Here is a 24,969-nt window from a genome sequence, read left to right as displayed (position 1 = left end):
GGAACAACCAAGACATTACTACAAGGGGTCTCACCTCCCTTTGTAAATTTACAAATCAACTATGCAAGAAATATATAGATTGAAATGCTAGAGTGGATAATTTCATCATAAGCAGAAATTTTTAATGAATTTTTAATTTCTAATTGTATTTTTCTTCGTATTTTTTCTATTTAATTTTGTACTTTTAGAGGACCACAATGAAAACTACTGGTTTTCCCAGTAATTGTGTAATCCAGTAAAGTCATTCAATCATTCATTCAGGAAGTGGCAGAAACCTAATTTTACTGAAAACCTACCCTGCTGGCAGAGGCATTTATTTGTTAACTTCCCCTACAGTCCACATAAAAATAAAGTCCTCTGCGCTCGGCCTGTTAAATCTTCTTCAAGAATGCGCCTGGGAATTATCCAAGTTTGTGGATAATCTGATTTGCACAACCGGTCAGAACCTGTTTTAAGCACATTTTTATGCGCACGCATCCTATTTAGTTGGCCGAGTACTACCAGGAACTAATTTGTTTCTAAGCAACAGGCCGTGCATGTTCGAAGAAGATTTAACAGGCCGAGTGCAGAGGACTTTATTTAACAATTGGTTCATGCTTTAGCGTGCACTATCAAGTTATGGAGCACGCGGGAAGTTTGGAGAGCATGAAAGAAGCGTAAGAGTTGCCCGAGGCGATAGCCGAGGGCAACTCTAGCTTCTTGAGTGCGCTCCAAACTTCCCACGTGCTCCATAACTCGATAGTGCACAGCTGAAAGCATGAACCAATTGTTTTAGAACATAGCCAGTAGAATTGTGCATCAACTCCGACGGGAAAAATGGACAACAATATCAGTTGAAGCGAATCGTGACAGCGCTGATGCCGAGTCTCCTTTTCCTTTGTTTTTCTCTTTTTCTGCCTCATTTAAGAACTCTAGCCCAAGGGAAAAGGTCGAAACATTGTCTTCGTTTTCGGACTAGTAGGCCGAGTTTCTGTTTGTATCTGTTATTGTCGCAAAATATATTATTTTTCCTGCGCTAACAATCGGCCGCTCGCACGAAAAAAAAATTTCTGGCGAAGCGATTTGCTGACGCTGTCAGCGTGCACTATCAGGATTTTGAGCACACTTACAAATATTGAATTTCATTGCGCGGTTCTGCTAGCTATGTTCTAATTTTACACGGACCGTAGGGGAGGTTAACAAATTAACAACTCTGCCAGCAGGGTACTGAAAACCCTGTGACTAAAATTCTTTCTGTACAACAATAAGGGGAGTTTACACTATTTAGTTTCGGATGGGTTAAAAAATTTCTGGATTTCAAAGCTTTCTAGGAAAGTTTCAGCACGTGTAGAAACGTGTCTATATTTATTTTCGCAAAAATTAACAATTTTCTTAAATAGCACAAAGGATGTCACAAATTTTACTAAGCGAGATAAATTTGACCATTTTCTGAGATCAAATCACTCAGAGCTTCGCGTCTTACCTTCAAATCCTGCTTTATCGAGCAAATTAATTGGGTACCATATCAGAGGCAAATTTCCAACAGGTAACAAGGCTTTAGGGATTTTCTCAGTCAAAGGAAACATACGAGACCCAGTGCCAGCCGCCATTATCACTGCCTGAAACTCGGCCATAACTCCAAGGAAAACAGCTCAAAATATAACACATAAAAATGAAAGAGATAGGTAAAAGCAGATTAGCTAGCTTCCTTGATGAAAGTCCGCCATGATTGCCTCTGTTGATTGGGCCCGGTAGCATAGCTGTCTCCTGTTGTCTCCAGGCTGAGAGGACATCTTTACATCGAGTAAGTCTGGGCTCCAAAATAAGACTGTCTAAATTATGAGTGCTGTTGCTACTCCAATCAACCCCACTGGAAACAATGAGAACTATTATTACATCGCTCGCAGCGCCCGTAGGCTTAAATCCAACGCAGGAAAAAAGTGCGTGGAGCGGACTTACAAAGTTTGTAGCTTTTGGACGATATCGGCAACGAAGTCACAAACAGCGGTAAAAGACAGAAAAAAACTGAACGATCCTCGTAGGTTTATTGCGCTACACAGTTGGCTTTCTCCCCTGGCTCTCAAAATAAAAAAGTCATTGTTGATTCTTAGTGAAGCGAAATCTTTTTGCTATATGATAAATTCTTCATTGACCAAGATTGTTCGGTCAAGATGGCTATATTTTTGGCCACTTTCTTTTTTTACGTTTTTATAAACCTAGACTTTGTCTCGGTCCTTAAAAAAGGAAAAAAAAGAACTCGGCCAATATTCAGCCATCTTGACCTCACGCTTGGTCGATAACACATATGTAATAAGTAAACGCACACTGACGCAGAGTTTTACTCTAGCAAAAGAACTAAGTTACAGTATAGTATTCAAGTTTTCAAGTGGTTCTGGGAATAAGAATGACCCATTGTTTTATCTGCCAGCAGATTTAAGGGATGGTGTGGGTAAAGAACAATGGTGTCACCATCTCCAAAAGTTGAAGTGTGTATGATGGCTCAAGGATCTCAGAAAAAAAGAAAACTAATGAAAAAAATAAGACACCATGTGTTATTTTATGATCCAGCTCAATAAAAACACAAAATCTTCCATCCTCTAATTTCCCGCTTCCAGCTCCAGCTTTCACCTCACATTCAAGATGCTGGCATTGAGCAAATTATAAACTATGGTAAGATTCCTTTGGACATACCTAACTTTCAAGCTTGAGCTGTGAAACAGTTAATGGACAATTTTTTAATCATGTTAAAATTAAAGATTCTAACAACGGGCGAGGTAATGTATGGTACAGACAGTGCAAGACTGAAATAATTTGCTGCATTTCTAGCAAAAAATATAATACATCCTATACTGAAAACTTCAATTAAAAAATTGTATGATTACTTAATTAGTAATCCTGTGCCATCCATGACAAACTTAATCTAGTGACAATGCATCTAAGTTAATTTAACATAAAAATTATTCAAGTATAATTCAACTGTGCACTACACAATCACTAATACAGCACTGCTCTCATTAATTTAAATATACATTTGCACAGAAAACCATCACCTAAATTTAGTTCAAGAAATCTATATAGCTAAGGGCTTAAATTGAATAAAAGCAGATAACACTGAAGATCAATTTCTTGAAGTCCAAAAAGATTAAAGTTTACAGGAGACATCATATTTGCCACACCCTGAATACTGCTTCATTATAGGATTATTCAAGTCACCATCATTTCCTTCACCACTCTCACTTGATGGGCCAGTAGTCTTGACACACACACATTTAGAATCCTTTTTGCCTGGTTTAAACATTTTTCTTGGCACTCCGACCCAATTACGACTAATTCCACCACTACAGGAGAAATACAAAAGATTCAGTTAATAATAAGTTTCAAATCGTGGTGAAAGACATGACTGATTCTCAAACATACTGAACTTCACTGCATGGTAAAGGTTCCTTAAAAAATTAACAAATTTTGGGTGAAGATTCCGTCATAAAGATAATAACAATGGGGTATAAATACAAAGTGCAAATTATAGGAGAAAACCTAGAAAGGCATGGCTACAGCAATTACTCAAATGGTCTGCCCAGAGCCACAACGAACCCTTCCATTGAAATGTTTGCAGATGATACTACAGTTTTCTGCATTGGAAATACTGTTGATGAAGTCTTATCTAAGATACAGAGAGGGATCATCAACTTAAACAAATGGGCCACAGATAACTTCATGACTATTCATCCTGCAAAACTGAACTAATGTTGTTATCAAAATTAAAATTCATTTGACCCTTACAGAAAATTTGTTTAGGCAAAAATGAGTTGTCGTTTGTTTCCAAAGCTACATGTTTAGGGATTCTTATCAATAATAAACTCTCTTGGTCGCCACATGTAAAATCTTTGAGCAAGCGTTTTTCAGCAAGAGTGAAGAAACTCAAACACTTAAAAGGACTCAACAATCTTAGAGTCAAGCATCTTAGAGTCAATTTATTTCAAAGGTATCATTCCAATTGTTACATATTCAATTGCACTACGGGGATCTTCAAAGTCACTTCAGACCCTAGAGGACATTCACATTGAAGCAACGAGATTTATTTTTAACCTAAAGGAATCTACTCCCAACAGTGAAGTCCTGGCAGCAACAAAATGGAAGTCCTTATCATACATCTACAAAAAGAGGATTGCAACCATATCTTATACCACAGGGATCCATCCTCGGCCCTTTACTATTTAACATCTTCATGAACGATCTTTCATATGTCATCGAGAAGTGCACTCTGTCCACTTACGCTGATGACACTCAAATCTTTTACGCCGACAATCAACTCTCCAAAATTGAAGAAACAATCAACAACGATCTTATTAGTGCTGATATATGGTTCGCGCGTAATGGTATGAAGAGGAACAGTTCAAAATACCAGGCAATGGTGTTGGGAAAACACAAAGGAACTGATGAACCAGTGTTTAAGTGTGAGGAGTCACCACTTCCCATATCCAACACAATGGAACTTCTTGGCGTGACAATCGATGATAAATTGAATTTTGAAAACCACATTGCTAAAATATGTAGAAAAGTCAGTCAACAGGTGGCTGTGTTAAAAAGGATGCAGAAAATGTTGTCTTTCGAGACTAGAAGGGATCTTTACAAAGCCTTCATTTTACCACACTTTAATTACTGCTCCGAAACGTGGCACTTCTGTAGTAAGAAATCAGCTGACAAGTTAGAGTTGGTGAACAAACGTGCGCTCCGTTTTGTTTTTAGAGATAAGTCCTCGCCTTATGAGGAACTTTGTAAGCGTATCGGTCTCTCAAGTCTTCGTGAACAGCGATTAGCGAAAATTTTGTCCACTGTCTTTAAGATATTAACTAGTGATGCAGGACCAAAAAGCTTACGTGATCTTATAACAGTTAGGTGCTCCACTTATAATCTTAGGGGCACCACAATACTGGACCTCCCAAAAGTAAAATCAACAACCTTCGGGTTAAGATCATGGAGATATGCTGCATCGAAACTATGGAACGCTTTACCGGACGAGTCTCGAAAGATACAGACATTTACTAGTTTTAAAAATTACTTAAAAACATTAGATCTCACGGGACTCTAGCGCGGTAAGGATCTATTTTTAATTATATTTCAACTCGTTGACTACATTATTAAATTCTTATATTTTAATATTAGCCTGTTTTTAATGATTACATTTTACATTTTATATATTCTAGTTCTTAATTCTTAATTTATTTAAATTTATATACCTTCACAAGGCTTTATAATTTCCTTTTTTCTTTTTATTTCGTGGCGTACCTGTAAACTAGCTTTTAGCTAAGCGTTCTGACCACGTTAAATAATTTTATTATTATTTATATTATTATTATTATCAGGCATTTTATAATAGAGCTCCGGTTGGTATAAGCTCTATTTATTAAACACTCTCCATTGAGAAATCTAAGGGACAGTCTGAAACTATCCGTGCAACGCCCTAAAAGCGACTTCCGTTGATCTTCCTTCTCTCACCATGCGTCTATTCTATGGAATAACTTACCCACATACTTAAAGAGCAAACCAAACATTGTTTCTTTTAAATCTACTCTTAAAGCAAAATCTGACATTTTAGATAAAATTACATTTAATGGTTTGCAGGGAATAAATAAAGACATTGTAAATCACATATATTAATGTTATTTTACTATTTCTATTTATTTTTATTTATTTTTAACACTACAGTCAATTAACTGTAGATTATCTTACTTGGTATTACATCTTTTCTTACTTACCATAAATTCACAAGGTTGTTATTATTACTATTTAAATTTTGTAGATACACTTTAGTTTGTAGGTCCACATCAGCTTTTTAGCTGCCTTTTATCGACCTACATGACAAATAAAGTATGTATGTTTGTATATGTAGAAAATTAAACTGGCATGACACTTGTGATTGACAAATGCACTCTACCATTTTCAAAGTTTTTCATTCAGAAGCTAGTGGCACATCCAACTATGCCCTGTGCAAACCCTTTTCAGTACAGGGCTCCCAAGCTGCCACCATTTGTCCATGTTTCTAGAAATAACCTTTGGTGACTAACCATATAAGTCACCAATTTACCAAAAGTTTTGTGGTCCGATTTTAAATTGACCCGCGCAGTTTATAAAATACTACTCATATTTCATTGTTTCCTACTGTAAAGATTGTGTCCCTTTCTCCTCATTAGCACATCTTTTTTAATTAGGCAAATCAATTTTCTCTGGCAATCATTGTATGATTTACGATTCTACACAAACTATCCCTTTCTTAACTGCTGCAAACAGTTTTGGTATTTTGGGATATTCATACCTGTTTTCAGAGCACCAAACCGTTGAGCCTTCTTCTGCATTCCATTTTGAATTACAACCAGGATAGCGTTTATTTTCAGCTTCTTGAAGCTTCTTTAATTTTTGCCCTTCCTTTATGACTATTTTAGCTTCATTCAGTGCCTCAGTGGGATTTCCTTCACTGTCGTAGTAGCGACCAATTAACTTTCCAACATAACTATAATCCTTTCTGTAGAAGTCTAACCACTCTTTAACACCTAACATTTCTTCCGGAGACAATCCCTTCACATCATCCGTAGCCTTCTCTCGTGCGAATTCTCCTGTGACAAACGAAGGCGTGGAATCGCGACCAGCAAACACATTGTACCCACTTCCAACTTTGTAATGCTGTCTTCCTTTATCGACATCGTAAATTCTACCAAGAATTGACAGGTATATCGGCATGTTGGGATCAGACCCGTCATGTTTGGAAAGTTCTTCTTCAGTGAGTAGTACCACTTTGGGTTTGGTATCTGTCTTAGTTGGCACAGTTACGGAATTTTTGACATGGTGAGAGACAAAAAAGGCTAAAAGACCCGCAATTACGATAACTACCAAAGATAACAAAACATAATAGACACTGAAGGATTCCTGAGCTCTTGTAGCTTTGGAAGACAAAGTTTTATCTTTTCCTTGACCTAAGGCACTCTGATCTTGATCGCAATTCTGTGTTTGGTCTGATGGAAGCTTACCAACGCTGGGCTTGGCTGATTTCAAGTTTCGCTGCTTAGACATACCAAAATCGTTAGAAGATTAAATTTTTTCGGAAGTTTTACGCAAACACAATGTAGAAAAAGTTAAACGTAAAACATTGTATGTTTCTCTGAGCCCAATATCAACGTACCTGCGTGTGCCTGGAGATGAGTCGAAGAATGACTCGTCAAAAGGAAAAAATCTCAAAATGAATTCATGTACGACGCATGAAGTATCTTTCAAACGCCAATTGCACAAAAATTGGGTTCTGTCCTGGTGTACCGGTTCACAAGGGAATTACCATTGTTCTTTCTTTGTTTAGGAGTTATCGGTTAGCTATTGTGTATTGTTTGGTCTTTTGTATTGGCTCTTGTGAACCGGTACACGAGGACAGAACCAAAAATTGTTTCTCATCGGCTGAGACCGAAATTTCTCCAAGAAAAAGAAGATGAAAAAAACACTTTTGCAATTTTATTGTAGTATAATTTCAGTGTATGCACAGAAGTATGCTCTTGTCTTCTCCAGAGGATGACCATTGCCTGATATCAAGCAAATTAACTTCTCCTGAACATGGATGGCTCTAAGGGAGGGCAAAATAAAGCAAATCCTGATCTGATTACCACCCCTAGCACTGGCAAGATAAAGCATATTTTGTGGTGTGATGCGATTAGCTACATGAGCAAAATGCATCAACCTTGCTCATATAGGATTTGCACCATCTTTTATCTCACAGAACAAAAAATTTACCATTATTTGTTTCACCAGCTTTAGAAATTCTCGGAAGAGCTTGGTCAATATCCAGCTCAACAGACTTTTTAGGGTAATTTATGGATGTATGATCATGGTGTGAGATTCATGGCCCAGTCTAAATCATCTCTTCATCTCAATAAGTACCTCAGTTTTGCATTCCCAAGGGGAACAGTCCTACCAAGAAAAGTGAGTGTGCTAATGCTACTTAGAATGAACAAACAACAAAGTAAAATCAACCAAACTTTAAGATAATAGCAAGTTAATTGTCATGCATTTTGAAAAAAATTTTAATACCCAGATTATCAACCGAGTGATACAAACAAAAACACACATCTACAAAAAAATCACAATAGTTTATTTTTTTGCTGCTGGTACGCAAGCGTAACCTCAGAGCAGCACTTTTCCACCACCCGGAAATTTAAACTTTATCTGATACACTCTAGCAGTGCTTTCAATGAGCACCAACGGCCGACGAAAAGCCTTGGCTACTTTGCTCAGAATAGTTGGCTACATTTTCCCTAAATTTATTATTAAAGAAAGAGTCTTTGAAAACTAAACTAAAATCAATTTTGATGGGCTTGTATGAACTTTTTACCTCAATTTCAAAATTAAATAATTATCAAAAGATCGGACACAGCTCGTTGGTCATGGCACTCAACTCGTTCTGAGGTGGTAGTGGGTCGTTGGTGAACAGCATCGATTCACATATCAAAATCGTACTTAAAATTGTTCAATATCTTGTATTGTAAAATCACTTCACGAGTGACAAGTAAAAGCCCCTTGTTGGTACGGTCGGCTACTCTCACTAACCGGCTACCTACTTTAAATTTTATTGAAACCCCTGCTCTAGCAAAAACATAATAAATATAGCCATTACATGGATTGTTGATAAACCCTGCATATACTACATTCTAGTGACTACAATATGCACACTGATCCAAAATATTCATGACACAAATAAAACATCACATGCTTCTGTGATCTCAACTTCCACCAATTACTTTTTTTATCCTTCTTAGGTCATATTTTTCTGTAATTTGCTATAAATTATAACTCGAACTGGCCCACATCACCATTTGACTTCCCTTACAAATTAAAAATACCAATAATTAATCATACATCAAAAGGAAGCTATAGCTATGAAATATACTTTAAAGTGCAGTCACACATAAGTGTCATTATTATACCTGATCTGACAACATAAACATAGAGAAAATATCATTCCCATGATTTGAATAACTGCAATCCATATGCCAAATCCACTGATCACATGAAGATTGTTCAACAGATATTTCCTGACAAAGTCATAACAACCTTGGGTGTAGACTTTTGTTGGATCCTGAGTAGCATTTTTATTACATGTATCATCTGAAGGGTCTTTGCAGCAGCTTTTAGGAATGGATCCTTTGTTCCTTCTTCCCCAACTGGTGTTAAACCAATCAATATATTGGTAATTTCCACAACATTTAAAACTTCCCTGTATTTCGTCAATTGCTCTTGTGACAGCTTCATGCTCAGGATCTCGATACTCATTCAAAGTTTCTTGAATGTCACCTCGTAGATTGTTCTCAATTTCTTCCCTGTTGACATAAGTTAGAACAATGGCAGTAATTTCCAGAAAAAATATTACCACAATAAATGCAAAGTAGGAACCAAGCATACATTGGTTTTCTTTGATTGCTCCACAACATGCCATAAATGCCACCACGATTGTAACTACACCAATAACAACACATAAGATGGGTGCGGCCCTGTAGTTGATGGAGCCCGCCAGTTTGGTATAATCTCCTGCTACTTCTCCTTTATTGCTGAGCAACCATATTCCTAAACCAAACAAAGTACAGCCGGCAAGCCAAAATAATAAGTTGAAGAAAACTACCATAAATTTCAAGCACTTGTATCCGCAATCTCCAGTCATCTTCATACACCTTAATCAATAGAGGAACTGAGATGTCTGATCAGCTATAACGATTTCAATTGATCAGTTCATCACTTCAGGCTCCTTAAGAAAGTTAGACCGCACCGTTTATTGATTGATCGGCACCAATCGGGTTCAATTTTGATCGATTCCACTTTCAGAAGAGCCAAGTCTCCTAAATCACACCGTTGCGACCTCTTGTTGTAGAGTATTCGTGTACAAGGAACTCAAGTCTTCTTTCTTTTAAGTATTCCCTTTACTGAAGTCTACTCGTTCTGCCTTTTCTTGAATCAAAGAAACGCTTGTAATCATCTTCTTTTACTGGAAGAAAATTCAAAACATCAATACTTGTTTAATTCATGATAATGTAGGGGAACATGGTCAAATAAGCAATACATGAATAATTGAAGAAATACGTGTCAAAATCAGCGAAATGCTTTTGAATATTATTTTTCCCCCTCGGAAACTAATTGCCGCGATTTGTGATGTTGCCGGGAAGGCTATCCTCAAAAGATGGCCTTCCCAACTTAGACATCAGCGATTACGCATTACATATGTTTCACTTATACATATAAATTCTTTCCCAATCTCGCATTTTTACTGTGGAAAAACACATATTTAGCATCAACTCAAATCGTTCTTCGATCGCCATGTTGAATTACTAATCAACCGTGTCTACTTACCAGTCTCTTCTCTTCCACCCTCACCAGGCATTTTCAGCAGGTGGGCCGATTTTGCAGGGTTGTCTTTTGTTGTTTCAGAACAGTAGACAGTTCATGAATAATTGTAACTGTCTTTCACTGTTCCCAAGCTGGAGCCAAGCACTCCTGATCAATCTGTTTAACGTGGCCTTCGAATCAGACTAAGTTGCAGTTCCAAGACTTAGAAATAGCTGGAAGCTTTGGGGAAAACTGAAAGGAATTCAGATGACCATTAGGAAGGTCGATTACCTTTCTAACCGCCATAGCGATATCATTGGTCAATAAATCTTCACTCGGTGGTATTTTTCAGATTTTCAGGCTCTACATGCAAAATACTGCGCCATGTTTTTGAAGAATGCTTCTGTAGATTCTACTTTTATTTCAAGTGCAGTCAACTGATAACATGTTAAGGTCAAAGTTGAGTCAGAGAAGGGGTAGGTGTGCAGTTCCTCAGACTGAGCAGTTTTTGGATGAGGTTGAGCATGATATCATGAATTATTAAATCTGAGATCTGAGTAATCTGTTGTAACACAGACACCAAATCAACTATGGCCAAATTCAATAATTGTCCTGACTATACATTTTTAAGCAATCTACCAAAGAGGACATGCTCTCTGCGTTTGCAAAAGTTTGAGTACACTACACCGACAAGAGGTTTTGAAATTTTAGTAGTAGCAGTAGTAGAATCTTTATTTATACACGATAAGAGCTAAAGCTAAAAAGCTTGTGGGGTCGTATACTTAACAAAATAGTATCTAGCTAACTTATGATAATACAATAAAACATTCAATTTCCTCTCAACTTAAAAATACTTGTAATCAGTAATCTATTCCTAGCCGTCAAACCTGACAAACTAGTAAAAGTAAAGCTTGTGAAGTGATTGTTTCTCCTTAGTAGCCTCCTGAGATTCTTAAGGGCAAAACTACCTACATTTTTGACATGATGGTTAACATAGTTCCATAGCACCGAACCTCTATATGCTAAAGTGTCCTTTAACAATCTAGTGTTGAATCTAGGTGTGGTTATTGCTTCTTGGTCTCTTAGTGAATAGCTACATTCCCGCCTTATGAATATGCTATTAATTAGAGACTGAGGTAGTGAGACTTTACTTGCTCTTTAAAAAAGGTTAACTATTTGAAATTTGTATTCTAAATTGATCGTATCCCATCCTGAAACGTCGAGAACTACATTAGATTCCGTATCTTTGCATAAGTTGTAGACAATTTTTGCTGCTCTACAGTGAAGTTTCTCAATTGAGTACAGAAGATCCGAATTTGTACACGAACCCCATAATATAATACATACTTCACAGAAGGTAATATTACACTAAAATAAAACTTTAAAAGGACATTTTTGGGCAAGAACCTTGAGCGCTTCAATAAGTCTATTTTGTTCGCAAAGTTTTTCTTTAGTTCTAGGATATGCGGTATCCAGGTAAGCTTGTCATCTACAATCATTCCAAGAAGACGCGATTTTTTTGACATAGCCTAAAACAGATTTACCCAAAAATATTGGAGGTAGCGGTCCTATAATGGTTGGTGTACTAATTAACACGACTTCGCTCTTAGCCGGGTGAGGTGTTAAGCAATTCTCTAGGCACCACCTGAAGACCTCTTGCAAAGCACAGTTCAAGGAAGCAATCGCTGCGTCTGCAGACTCTCCGATGCTGAAAATTGACGTATCGTCCGCGTGCATGAACAGGGATCCCGTGGTAATGGCGGCGGGCAGATCATTAGTGAACAAAGTGAACAAAATAGGGCCTAAAACAGATCCCTGTGGTATACCATTTGTTACTGGTAACATGTCAGATTTGACTCCATTAATCACAGTGTACTGCATTCTTCCCCTCAATCCAATCTAGCAACACTCCCGTGATACCGAAATTATATTTCAGCTTTTTCAGCAAGATTTCGTGTGATACGCTGTCGAACGCTTTTCTGAAGTCCACAAAGGCTACTGCGACAACATTACCAGAGTCTAACGCTCTCCTCCATATTTCTGTCAGATGTACTAGGAAGAGCTCAGTCGAGTAGCCGCGTCGGTAGGCCCATTGCTTCTCTGTGATTAAATGATTGTCGACAGAAACGTGCTGCACCAGTCTATCTTTTATTTCTGCTTCCAGGATCTTGCTTGGTACGCTTAAAAGGGAGACAGGTCGATAATTTCCGCAGTCTTTTTCATCATCCTTTTTGAAAAGCGGAGTTGATCGGGCAGTCTTCCATAAGGAAAAGACAATTCTTTGTTCAATGCTGTAATTATAAAGGTTGACTAATGCTGGTACAATAGCCTTTCCTGCCTATTTGAGAAGTTTAAGCGAGATGTCATCAGGTCCAACTGACTTATTCGTCTTAAATCTATTTATCTTTTCTTTTTCAACAGAATGGTTTGTAATCGAAATAGGGCTTTTAGGTGACAATATATAAGGTGACGTGCTGGCATCCACTGAAGCGGGCTGCGGTGGCATTGGCAGTGATTTAATTAAGTTCTCGCCAATCTCCGAAAAGTATGCATCATCATTTGTGCTTTTTCCTTATCCATTAAAGCAAAACTGCCGTCGGTTCTCTTAAGGGGGCCTATTGTTCTGTTGCGTGCTGAGCGATTTGTAGTTCTGTTCATTAAGTTCCAGTAGGCACTAGATTTCTTTACTTCTTCGAGCATATTGGTGAAATAGGATGCTTTAGCTCTTCGCAAAGCTGACGTGACTGCATTTCTAGCTTTCTTGTATTTTGACCACAATTCAGGGCATTTTGTGCTGACTGCTACTTTGAAAATCTTGTATCTTTTATTGATCTTGTAGCGGATTTCGTTAGTTATCCAAGGAGCCTATTTACTTCTGATCTTAACTTCTTTCTGGGCGACGTGTTCGTCACAAATTCCTTTAAACAAGGTTTGCCATGCCCATAAGATATCATCTGGCTCCTCGAAGACTGACACTATATGGAAAGGCGCGGATTCAACGTCCGCCTGAAATTTTTTAATGTCGGGTTTCCCATAATCTCTTGTTTTGATGTACTTCGGTGGTGGCCTTTTATTCTTTAACTTCATCGTTGCGTATACCATATTGTGGTCTGAAATTCCCAAAGGGAAAACACCACACTTGCCCATAAGATCAGTCCTTGTTGTAACAATTAGATCTAACAGGGTACTTGTTGTTGGTGTTTCTCTAGTGTTTGCATTTACCACGTTTTGGATATTAAATGTTTCGAAAATGGAGCGTAGTTTTCTGGCGTTAGCGCACTGCTCAGATTCCGTCTTAAAGTCACAGTTGAAGTCCCCTAGTAGCACAATGTTAGACGTTTACAGCCAAACTAGCTTTTTGTAAGGTGGCACTGACAAGATCAAAGAATTCACTAGCGTCTGGCGGTCTGTAGATTACTGAAAACAACACTGAAGAACTTGGGAATTTGACTTGCAGCCACTCCGCTTCGATGTTTTGTGTGAGAAGATCTTTACGATGAGAAGCATGCAAATGCTCCCCATAATATAATAAGCATCCTCCTCCTTTTCGACCCTTCCTATCTAATCTTACGAACTTCATTCCGGGGATTAATATTTCGGAATCTGGCACCTTTTTGTCAAGATGTGTCACGGTGATTTCGAGAATTTCAAATTTACACAGTTGTTGGAGGCATCTGAGTTCCTCGATCTTGTTCCTTAGACTACACATATTCAGGTGCGCTAATCTGAGGTCTCTATTGGAAGTGCCGTATTCCAACTGATTTACAAAATCAGAGAGGCCATCGTCACAGTTCGTCGTTTCTTCTGCATCCTGTTCTAAGTCAATTGAAGCTTCGAAACTATCATCTACAACAGAGAAAGGTAGTTCTTTCATTAACTCTCTTGAAAAACACACAGAGCAATTCCACCGTTTGCTGCTGAGTTGAGCGTAGTCTGCGGGTCTCACAGCAGCACAATTCATATGATAACAATTGGAACACGAAGCACAACGTAAGGAGCGGTGATTAGAAGTGATGGTCCTTGAGCAGGTTTCACAGGAAGGATGGACAAGTTGGCGGTTGTTTACAGAAAGGGAACTAGGTGTGGAAACCGAACTGACTGAGCAGCATTGAGGCCCTATCAATGCGAGTTCCATGACCGGCGAATCAAGGGGTTGCTCAATTTGCAGAAGAACCGTCGCGTACAACCATCGAGCGGTGACGTGTGACCATTCAAGTTCATCCATGTTGCAGTTGTTGGCGTCACTTGCCCACATTTGATGTGAATCCAACGAGTACAGGAACTACACGTCAACGCTCGATGGTTGTACGCGACGGTTCTTCTGCTAATTGAGCAACCCCTTGATTCGCCGGTCATGGAACTCGCATTGACAGGGCCTGGATTGATAGCCACCTCCCCACTATGTACGATCCTCTCTAAAGCGAAGCTCGCGTCATGATTTGGGTACAACGTGCGAGCAGAAAGATAACTCTTTCTTCGAGGTCGAAATGGCTGAAGGATTCGAGCAAAGCCGCTGAGACTTCTCCGAGATCCGTGGAAGGACCGGGACCACGAAAATATATTTTCGCAATTAAAAATAACACGTTGACTGTACTGTGAAGAGGAATTATCAATGTTAGGACAAAATATGCCTGAAAAAAGCACCACGATAGTGGACCAGAGAAACCATCGACCGCCTGCCATGACTTTCTTCTCCTTATTTTTCTTCTCCTTATTTTGTTATTTCGCGGACCAGAGAAACCATCGGCCGCCTGCCATGACTTTGAAAGTTCTCAATCAATCAGATTTTTCATGGTAATTGCCTAAACTATAATATCCAAGTCTCCTATAGCTCATTGGTAAAGCATCTGAAGTGCTGATGAGTGGGTGGTGTGTTATACTTCAATTGGGAGCACTCGGAGTTCTTTTTTCAGAGTGTGCCTGTCATCATAATTCACGAAATAAATTATAACATCTTTCATTTTTGGGTTGTCAGTCTCCCGAAGAGCCCATAAGCTCACAGGCACTTTACGCAGTCTCCATTTAAGCAACATTCGTCACGTTGAAATGATTCCTTCCCAGGAAAATGAGCCACTTTTCCTTTAAATCTGAATACGGCGACAGCGTTTTAGTTCTGAGGTGGTTCAGGGTGGTTCACTTTTTTGCTATTTGACTTAAGGTGGCTGAACACAGTTTTTGATACCTTTGTTTCTTTCACTATTTTCTCTAAAACCCTTGATCTCTCGGTCGCCAAAACTGGCAGCAAGCAAGTTAACAACACAAACTTTGTTTTTTCGATAGTTAAGCTGACGTATGTGCCATTGCCATGGTGATATGAATAGATATAAACAGGCAATTAAAATCGGTTTTGTTCCTTTGTAGAAAATATAGTCCTTAGATTTTCTTTATAATTTGCATGCAACGAGCTTGTAATGATGCTCACAAGTTAACACCATTTTGCACAATTTAACAGAGAGATCTTTAATTATCCCTTGTTGAAGGTTCACTCGATTTTTTAGAATTTCCTATGTTTAAAATCAATTTTTTGTCAATAATCCAGTTACTTATCTCCTGAAGTATTTTCGTGCCAAATTTCGTGAAATTCTAATGAGTGGTTCTCAAGAAATAGGCATATTTCCGGGAAAGCAATATTCCATTCAATCGCAATTTTTGACTTACTACGCATGCGCTGCATTTGGGTTCTTTCGGTAACGACGAAAAAGCTGAGAATTGCTGGGTTCTTTTCACCCGTTAACTTTTCTAACATATCTTTGTAATAAAAGATAAAGCCTTCAATACACTGCGCCAACTTTAGAAAAAAATATAGCACAGATAGTGCGGGTACGTGTTGAGTAACTAAAATGACGCTCTATTGACGGCATGTTTGTTTTTTTCGTAAAAATGTAGATGAAACTTTAATTCTAATTCAACCAGAAACGGTAAAATTAAAATAAAATATTCATCTTAAACTTATGAGAAAGATTGTTGATATTTCACTCGATAAACTGTAAATTACAACTACGAAAATGCAAACTCGCATTTGTTAAGAAAGCATTGCAAAATTTGTTTTTTTTTTATTTAAAACGGAATAACGAAAGTTCACGGCCATGACAGTGGCAAAGAGAAAAAAAGGAAAATGAAGCCAAGGCTTGTTCATACCTCTAGTACCTTGAAAAATATAGAAATTCGCGAAATCTGTGACGACCAACAAATTACTGTTGTATATGAAACCCTGATTTCCGCTTAGTTTGACGCTCATGACAATCTGGAAGACGCCAAAGCAAATTCTTTTAACTCCAAATTGTTTTCACTCCTCCACTTCAAATTGCACAAAAACAATTATACGGTCATTCATGGTAAATGTGCATCGCCGAATGAGGCCTTCGATCAAGCCATCTTCTCGGAACAACGACAGGATACCATCCAGACGTCCGTTGGAAAGCTTCATCTTTCGACAAACATGGTCCAGAAGCTGACAGAGGCTGGTTTGTCTCATGTTACACTATAATCTCTATACGAGAAACTCAACATTAACGGCCTCAATGTTGTACTGGCATTGGCGCCACCTTCAAAATCAACTTGTCATCATATATCGAATTCCGCCACAGGCAGCCCAAGCTCACTACCAGAAAAGCGGACGTGACTCTTACAGTGAAACGAACTCAACCGGGGCCACCCAACGTTTTTTAGCCAATTACAAGACAAGTACGGAACAAAAGAATGGGAGTTCGTTCACCAGCGGTCAAATTAAACCGCTCGTTTGACTGGAGTTGATGTGAAGACATGCGAAAGCTTCTAGTTTTTTTACGGTGAAATAAATATGTTGTTTATTTCGTTTACGGTAAAAGCGAATAAAAATTGAACACCAACATAGCGCTAACTCGCCGAAAACGCTTCAAAATGGCCTGAGACGTTCGGAATCAACAAAGAAAACAACAAAGCAATAAGGTAAGCCCATTTTATTTCAAAACAAGACATTTTTTTCTCTCTTTTAAGGCAAACCGATAACATGCCATACAAACCTTTATAAATATAAAACGTTGCGCAACACGTTAAGAGTCACGTCCGCTTTTCTAGAAGTGAGCTTGGGCTGCCTGTGATTCCGCAAGAGAATTCTCTCCGGAATGTTCTTACATTTCCAACTGTCCTAACGGTAAGCAGTCTGAGTCTCAAATGATGACTTTTCAGGAATGTGTAAAATCACGAAACATTGTAAATCCATCTTCAGGATGTACGATCTTTTCCGTGCTTAGGACATCCACCGATTAATCGCGCGGACACGGACTTATCCTCGCGAAAATGAGCCCTTGAGTCAGCGGTATCGTTTAAAGCGCGTGACCGGATATAAAAGTGTGAGCTAAAATTGTAAAAACCGGAAATAAAGCTTGCTAAATTGATGAACTAATATCTCGAAAATTAGTTCGGTGACCTACCCTGATTTTTTGTGTACAAATTATTTTCATCATTACGCATTCCTGAAGAAAATTTTAAAAAAATTTATCAAGTGGAAAATTTTTTACATTTTAAAACAGCATTTTCCTATATAATTCAAGTTCTACCAGTTAGTTTTTTTTATATCACGTATACGGATAGAGAATGTCATAATGTTAAATAAATTTGAAAAAAAAAAAAACTAGGTCACCGACTTGGTTTTTGAGATATCTTTCAAAAACTGAGTTTTAGAAGGTCTTTTAGCACTACTGTACTGTTGCCATGGCAACAGATGATGCCTGACGAGCCCCCTTACAAGATTGCCCTAACATAGATATGTCAAGTCATTATCCCGATGATAAGTTTGACAGTTCTGATATCTTTTACTGATTGGCACTTGCTGTTAATTGTGGAAAACCCTTTCGAGCCTCCTTAATTTAGTTTTGTCCTCTAAGTGACTGGAAAACCGAGTAATGGACTGGGGCTAATTTGCGGGTTTTAGCAGATCGTATGGACTATCATCGTCTCATAGTAAGGATTTAATCCTTTAGATGGCTTCTTGTGAGGAAGATTTCTTTGCTCTTTGTCAAGATCAAATTGATAAAGAGGAAGGAGAACAAAGACTAGGTAGTCCTTCAAATGAACCTGTAGCACCAAAATCCATCAGCTTTGACATGTGGAATGGATGCACCCTCAGTAACTTCAGTTCCAAGCTTGGTCAAAATAAGCTCTTCAAACCTGTTTGTGTTTATGTGCTTGAAAAGGTTGTCAAGTATTTGAGTGAGATCGATATTGAGTACTTTGTTTGTGGTGGTACAGCTCTGTCAGTTTACAGGGAAGATGGAAAAATGATCCGCCATGATGGGGATGTAGACATCGCCATTTTCGAGTGTAGCTTTTCAAGTGTTCTGCAGAATCTACCTTCCTTTACCGCTATGCAAGACGGTTTTATTCATGTGTCTAACAAGTGTCCTGTGAGTGGGATAAGTTGGTTTGATGAACATGGAAGGGAGATATTGTACAATGGAAGTGGTGGAAAACGACTTAAATTCTGTGCCAGCAGAAAGCTGTGGGATAGATTCGGAATTCGAAAAGATTTGTTGTTTGACCCTGGTCTGGTCCATTTGGATGTGTTTACATTTGCACAACATCCAGATGACCACAGTTGTTTTTGCTATAACTGGAATATTCCTGGGAGATACGAGTACAGGCGAAAGCAATTCCCAAAGACGTGTATCCTGCCTCTGAAACCGTACAACTTTGAAGGTATTTCTGTTAAGGGACCAAACTGTTTGAAGACTTTCCTTGAGGTGGAGTATGGCTATTTGGGCCGTGATGCCATGTTCGACTTCTCGTCCCAACTTTATGTGAAAATTCCTCAGTCTGTTTATGAAAAACTACCAAAGAAGATAAGGAAATTTTTGACCAGCAACGATTAGAGCACTGAGTTGCGGTAACATTTACGATGCTTGGTTTGTTGTTACTATAATTATGCAAGGATGATGAAATAAAAAAAAAAAAAAAGTTACCATACAATATTAGTTGAACCAAAGTCAAATTCTTAGTACTGTAACAGTAACCAGTAACATCATAAGAATTTTATAACAGACAGAAAGGAGAATTACTAATGACATCTTGGGAGTGAAAGGTTTAATTTAAAAGAATTTAGAGTGTGGTTCATGGTCAAGTCTCCCATGGTAAAGGCTCATGTTAAAAATGCTTAACAAAAACAAATGTAATTAATATAATAAGAGAAGCAAGGTAAATGGAAGAAATAATCTAGAATAAAAATCAAACTTTAAAAACATTTCTAAGACTTATATCCATACCTGTACAATATTTTATTTTGGGAATGAAAAAGGTTATATGCAATGAAAGTACTAGCATCCTAAAAGCTTAACATTGACCAGGTGGGAGTAGAACTGCATACTAGTAATTGAGGATTTATAGTGTTGCTGTAAACCAAGGCCAGGTTATTCAAAGCACAATTAAGTTAACCAAGGTTTAGCCAAAAATTTTTTACTAAGATTTGTAGCTTTGGAGACAGTTTTCATTGTTTCTATTTTTTTTCCTTCAGTTTAGTCTGATGCTAAGGTAAACCCCCTCATAATGTATGCATAAAATTGATTTCAAGAGAAATCAAGGACAAGCTACACTTTTAATCGTAGATTATGGCTTACCACCTTTCACAAAACTGCACCCAAAAGATGATTCTCTCTCTGGGAAATCTTGTATAACGAGGAACTTTGCATGACAAGATCATGACAAGGTGGCTTGAACCACACTTAAAGGTCTTAGGCAATAAGGGACAACAGAGGACTGTCTGTATAGACATCTACCAGCGATTTCTTTACATAGTACCAATTAAACCAATCCCCAGGAGATGGCACTAAAACATTTTTCATGGAGATGGTAAATAGGAGGGTAGCATTGTTGTTGATGGTTCAGTGCGGATTGGTAGTCTTTCTTTTTGTGTTCTCAGTTATGTATTAAGTTACAATTTTCAATTGGTTGCATCTCCTGATTATAGGACTGACTGTAGACCCTTTAAATTAAATGAAGACCAATGTTATGTCAATATAACTGAATTATATTCCCCCAGATTTTTACCATCAACAGAGTTTTTTTCAGCACTTTTTGCATTTAAACATTAGCCCATAACATTAACATTTAGCTTGGACAGCCACCATCACCACTGTCCCCCCCTTCCAAGAAAAAAATATAATCAAATGATTTAGTCAAAATTTCTAGCCAGTTTTATCCTTTTATCCCTGGGCCTTACTCTTTTTATGCTTACTGTTAAATAGTATCGTTGTATTGTTGTGGATAAAGAGTGTAAAAAGTTAAGTACTATATATCATTGCTCTATAAGTAGACATGCAACTGCTGATGTCAGCTGAATGTCCAGTGGACTTGATGCCATATGGATTCCCAATATATCTTGGTCGAAGAAGCACATTTATTTCCTGAAAATCATCAACATTTCTATGATCTCCTTGACATGTTACAACAGAGTACAAAGTTTCATCAGAAATCTATGTCAAGAATCAGCCTAAAGTAAAACTCTGCTTGCCCTATTGTTTGGAATGAAGTATAGATAGATTGTAGCTTTAATGTGCACATGTGACAATGTAGCCATCTTATGGATTCTTTCTTCTGTCACTGCTTTATGCTAATGGTGGCAGTAGTGCCTTTTCTGGTAAACTCATCTTCAAACCTATTTTTTACCACTGGAAGAGCAGTATAGTTAAACAGGCAGACAATTAGACAAGCACTTTTCTGTACTTTTAGTTGGATCCTCTTCAAGTCATACATGTAGTCATACTCAGAATTAATAATTCATTATTTATGGGAGGGGGTGGGCTGGCAAGATTTTCAGTGAGACTAAACAAAATATCCTGACCCTGCTCTATAAGAATTAAAATTGTCATGACCCCTCTAGCTGTAATTGCAAAAATAGCTAGCCCCCTTCCTGCTAGGACTATCAAGGCAGCTATACACCCTATGCAGAACGAAAAGAGACTGGGAGCGTTTAACTTGAAAACGAGGCTAGTTGGGCCAAGTAAATAAAAATGGCCGCCTGATGTGAAGAGCGCCAGTTTTTGAAAATGCCGCAAAACTGTTGCGTGCCAAACTGTACCAAAAAGAAGTACAGAACCGAAAGTGGAGGGCAAATTTCTTACCTTAAATTTCCGGACGACACTATCCCCAAAAAGCGTTGGCTCCATGCCATTCGTCGAGACGAAGGAAAAGAGTTTAGAGTCAGCGAAAACACGAAGATCTGTTCTCGTCATTTTAAGCCCGAGGTCTTGGTTAAACCAAATGTGGAGTGTCCGTGCCTTTTTATGTAACATTCAGGACCCTCTCATTTCCGCTTAACACTGAGTTTGACAGAGCTCTGAGGTACACTACAGAATTTCAGTCAATTTAATAAATGTAAACTTGATGATATCTCTCAGGTTAACTATTTTCTAAACCAACTAAAACTAAGGATGTGATTCGCTTGCTTTCAGTCCCAAACACTTTAAGATGTAAGTTTTACATGTAGTTCCAAAGATCTTAAAATCAAATAATAAAGAGGTACTAAACTTAGAAAAGCTTTATCCTCAAAGCTATCTTATTATGCAGACCATATTGGTTTAAACATATCCAGTTAGGTATGAGACACAGTTCTCTTTACTCATGACAAGATTAGATTGTGGTAGTTAACCCTTCTAATGGTTACTGAACTCTACAGAGGCTGGTGCTATAAAATGTTCAAAAAAAATGTTTTTTAGGTCTTCATTCAATACTTCCCAGAATTGAGGATCAATTATGATCCTCTCTATACTTATGCCTTTGTTAGTATAGATAACAAAGTCACATCAACTTGCTCCTGTAATACCTAGTTGACTCTGTATCTGGAAGTAGTACTGATGCCCCCTTTTCAGCCTTGGCTTTCCATTTACATTTTCTGCGAAGAAACTGTCATCTGCACATGCTTCTAAGGGACTAACATGAAATTTTGTGTAAGGACATTTAACCTCTACCAACCCAAAAGGCTTGCTACAGCCTCGGTCAATGACCTTGCCACCTGGTGATGCTGCTAAAAAGGGAGGGGCGATACTGACAAAAGACCACTTTTGAACACTGAAACTGGATTCCTTGTTGAAAACATATATTTTTTATACTCCTTTAAGGCTACAGGCTCGTAAGTTTTCCCATGTACAGTTTGTTTGGCAGTAAATGGTTGGGGATGAAGCAAATTGTTTACTAGAGTGTCATGATTCCTTTGCCTTTTTACAATTGTGTGGAAATTAGATGCTGTATACTGAAATTTTCTTTCTGCCTGCCATTCTTCTGATGCTACTTGTTCAATTGTTTTCTTGTTGATGGTATTAAGCTTTACCTCATCAACAATCAAATGTCCCAGGAGTGCTTCCTGGCTGCTTCTTAAATCATCTGGCTTTTCATATGGCTCAGATTGTTGCAAAGGAAATGGAGGATATACAGAAATAGCATTTTGTTCATTATGACAGTCCACTGTTGGCATTGAGTCAGTATTACAGAAAACTTGAAAATTACACTCTGTGAACTGTAACTGGTAACTTGCATAGGAGCCACTTGGACATTTTCCAAATTTTGTTTCCTGTAAGTTGGTACAACCAGTAGGCATAATTTGCGACAGGGCAAACTTAGGGTTGATCTTTTGAAGTTTGTCTTTTAACAAAGCCTCATCAGATGCCTGTGTGCCCAAATTTTTCTTAGCTTCATACAACAAGCACCTTACTCCACTATCAGGGTTATATTCTGCGTCTAAATTTACCTTTTTTACCTCAAGTTCCATGACAGGTTGGGGCTTGATTTTATCCCCTCTTAAAGGCCTGTGCCATAGTTGTAAACTTGAAGTGCATGCCTTAGCTTGTGTCATATCAGAGTCAATTTCCAAGTCCTTGATATCTTGACAACAATACAAGCTGAACTTACAGTTTCATCATAACAGCCAGCACATGATTGCAAAAACCAACAGTTCCTGCTACACATGTACATGAGGCATATTTAACAGCTCCAGTTACTAAACAAAGTGAAACTTGTAATTTATGGGGTGGCTCAATTTTTTTGAAACTATGGTAACACAAGCATTTAAAAAAGAAATAATGGTCGTCACTTGCGCAAGTTAAGTCCTTCAGATATTTATCAACAAGAAATGTTTTTGCTTTTTTCATGCTTGTTGGAACCGCATGGTTCTGTTTATTTTTGTCCAAGTTTTTTCCAGATTTAGAAATATGTAAATCCATCTCTGCCCTTGTGAATAATGGCATGCGTTGCAAATTTGTAGACCATCCAGCTGATGGAAATTTAACAGTTCTTTCCTCAGGCATCGCATCACTTTGAGCGAGTTGTTCTTGTCTCTCCTTCCGACGCGTGTATAACAGATCTTTATCGGGATCCACAACATCTTTATCACGACCAGACGCAACATATTCAAGAAATCTTTAAAATGAAAAGTTGAAAAACTATTAATCATTTCATCAACATTTCATTTAGAAAAGTAATTCCTAAAATCCTTTGATCTTCTTGTACGATATTAAAATCTGTTTAATTCTAAGAAGTATCACGCACGACAGACAAATACTGTACTTGCCTTTTCGCCAATTGTGCCTTTGTTTTTAACCCCTTTGCTGGATCGCCACGACATTTTAACCAAAAAAGAAGTTCATCTGATTTTAGAGCAGTCGGATTTCTTCCTTGAAGCGATGCTCCTGGGATATCTTCCTCCGTAAGAATCTGAGAAAGACGACTACTTACAGAGTCATGAGCGGCTATATTTTTAACACGAGCCATCAAGGCCCAACTAACCTCGTTTTCACGTTTATCGCTCCCAGTCTCTTCTCGTTATGCATAGGGTGTATGAAGAAGTGAAAATTATCTTTCAAACATTTAATTCTATTGCAAAAACACATTAACAATACAGTTCTAGAGTTTGAAATCTAAAGTTGATACAAAATGGGTAACAATATAAGAGATATCCTATGGTACTGTGTCCAGTTTGGTATGGTACTGTGTATAGCTTGAAGAAGAATAGTTTTCCAGTGTATGCAAAGTTAGCTATTGTTCCCTATATCTTGTATGGTGGGTAATGTTCTACAAACTAAACCCACACTTGTAGATGATATGTAACAACAAAAAGCTTTTGACCCCCCCTCCCTACATTATTCACAAATTTTTCTAATGACCCCCCATTTAGTTCCTGAATTTATCATGACCCCTCCATTATTCTTGCCAACCCTTCCCCCGCCATAAATAATGAAGGCTCCCTAATTAAGTGACATTAAAAGAGGATAACGCAAACACAAAACTTCTTTTGCTGAAAGTATAGATAACCTGGAGGAGAAAAGCAAACGATTGGTCGTCAACGATAGAATGATGGCAACAGAAAACTTAACAGAGACTGAAACACAACCGAAAAAATTTGAAGAATTGGTACGTTCCCCACCATTGGTACGTGAATTAACACAACATGCATCCTATGTTTAACAGTCAACATTCTCCTCTTCATCGCAGCATTTCTTGAGAATTCTCTCACCCTTGTTGCACTTTACGTGGAATCTTCCCACCATCCGCCGTCCAAACTCCTGTATCGTTGTCTGACAACAACTTATCTTATGCTCGGACTTGCTGCCCAGCCACTTTATACAACTTATTGGATTTCTTCGATTTAAGAAGATTGGACTCTATGTCGATATGCGT

General features: G+C 38.0%; 4 protein-coding genes and 1 pseudogene across 5 annotated transcripts in view; 1 reads left to right on the top strand and 4 right to left on the bottom strand.

Moving 5' to 3' along the window:
* Nucleotides 1-1,737, bottom strand: part of LOC111327179 (translation initiation factor eIF2B subunit gamma) — a 15,819-nt gene extending 14,082 nt beyond the window's left edge. For both annotated transcript variants that reach the window (XM_022931298.2, XM_088738213.1), the window contains exon 1: nt 1,463-1,737. In XM_022931298.2, coding sequence (XP_022787033.1) covers nt 1,463-1,613 — 151 coding nt within the window. In that variant the 5' untranslated portion in view covers nt 1,614-1,737. The remainder of the gene's footprint in view (nt 1-1,462) is intronic.
* A 957-nt stretch (nt 1,738-2,694) lies between these two features.
* LOC111327206 (neuferricin) lies at nt 2,695-7,180 on the bottom strand. The gene is made up of 2 exons (XM_022931334.2): nt 6,293-7,180; nt 2,695-3,317 (listed from the first exon to the last, which is right to left on the bottom strand). Exons 1-2 carry the CDS (start codon nt 7,042-7,044, stop codon nt 3,122-3,124), a joined length of 948 nt encoding a protein of 315 aa, XP_022787069.2. The 5' UTR covers nt 7,045-7,180; the 3' UTR covers nt 2,695-3,121.
* Nucleotides 7,181-8,021: 841 nt separating this feature from the next.
* Nucleotides 8,022-10,347, bottom strand: LOC111327205 (tetraspanin-9). The gene has a single exon (XM_022931333.2). The coding sequence runs from the start codon at nt 9,674-9,676 to the stop codon at nt 8,915-8,917; it is 762 nt and encodes a 253-aa protein (XP_022787068.2). The 5' UTR covers nt 9,677-10,347; the 3' UTR covers nt 8,022-8,914.
* Nucleotides 10,348-18,198: 7,851 nt separating this feature from the next.
* Nucleotides 18,199-19,546, top strand: LOC111327193 (uncharacterized). Its single transcript, XM_022931311.2, has one exon. It carries the CDS (start codon nt 18,291-18,293, stop codon nt 19,176-19,178), a length of 888 nt encoding a protein of 295 aa, XP_022787046.2. The 5' UTR covers nt 18,199-18,290; the 3' UTR covers nt 19,179-19,546.
* Nucleotides 19,547-21,643: 2,097 nt separating this feature from the next.
* On the bottom strand, nt 21,644-24,063 carry LOC148720158 (uncharacterized; annotated as a pseudogene).
* Nucleotides 24,064-24,969: the final 906 nt, after the last annotated feature.

The sequence above is a fragment of the Stylophora pistillata genome, chromosome 11 (genome assembly GCF_964205215.1).
Source record: "Stylophora pistillata chromosome 11, jaStyPist1.2, whole genome shotgun sequence".
Lineage (NCBI taxonomy): Eukaryota > Metazoa > Cnidaria > Anthozoa > Scleractinia > Pocilloporidae > Stylophora > Stylophora pistillata.
This window is presented reverse-complemented; position numbering and strand designations above follow the sequence as displayed.

Coding starts and splice junctions, on each gene's coding strand:
- LOC111327206 (XM_022931334.2), bottom strand. CDS start 7,044: ATGTCTAAGCAGCGAAACTTGAAATCAGCCAAGCCCAGCGTTGGTAAG. Junction 3,318..6,292: donor GTTTGGTGCTCTGAAAACAG/GTATGAATATCC, acceptor TTTCTCCTGTAG/TGGTGGAATTAGTCGTAATT.
- LOC111327205 (XM_022931333.2), bottom strand. CDS start 9,676: ATGAAGATGACTGGAGATTGCGGATACAAGTGCTTGAAATTTATGGTA.
- LOC111327193 (XM_022931311.2), top strand. CDS start 18,291: ATGGCTTCTTGTGAGGAAGATTTCTTTGCTCTTTGTCAAGATCAAATT.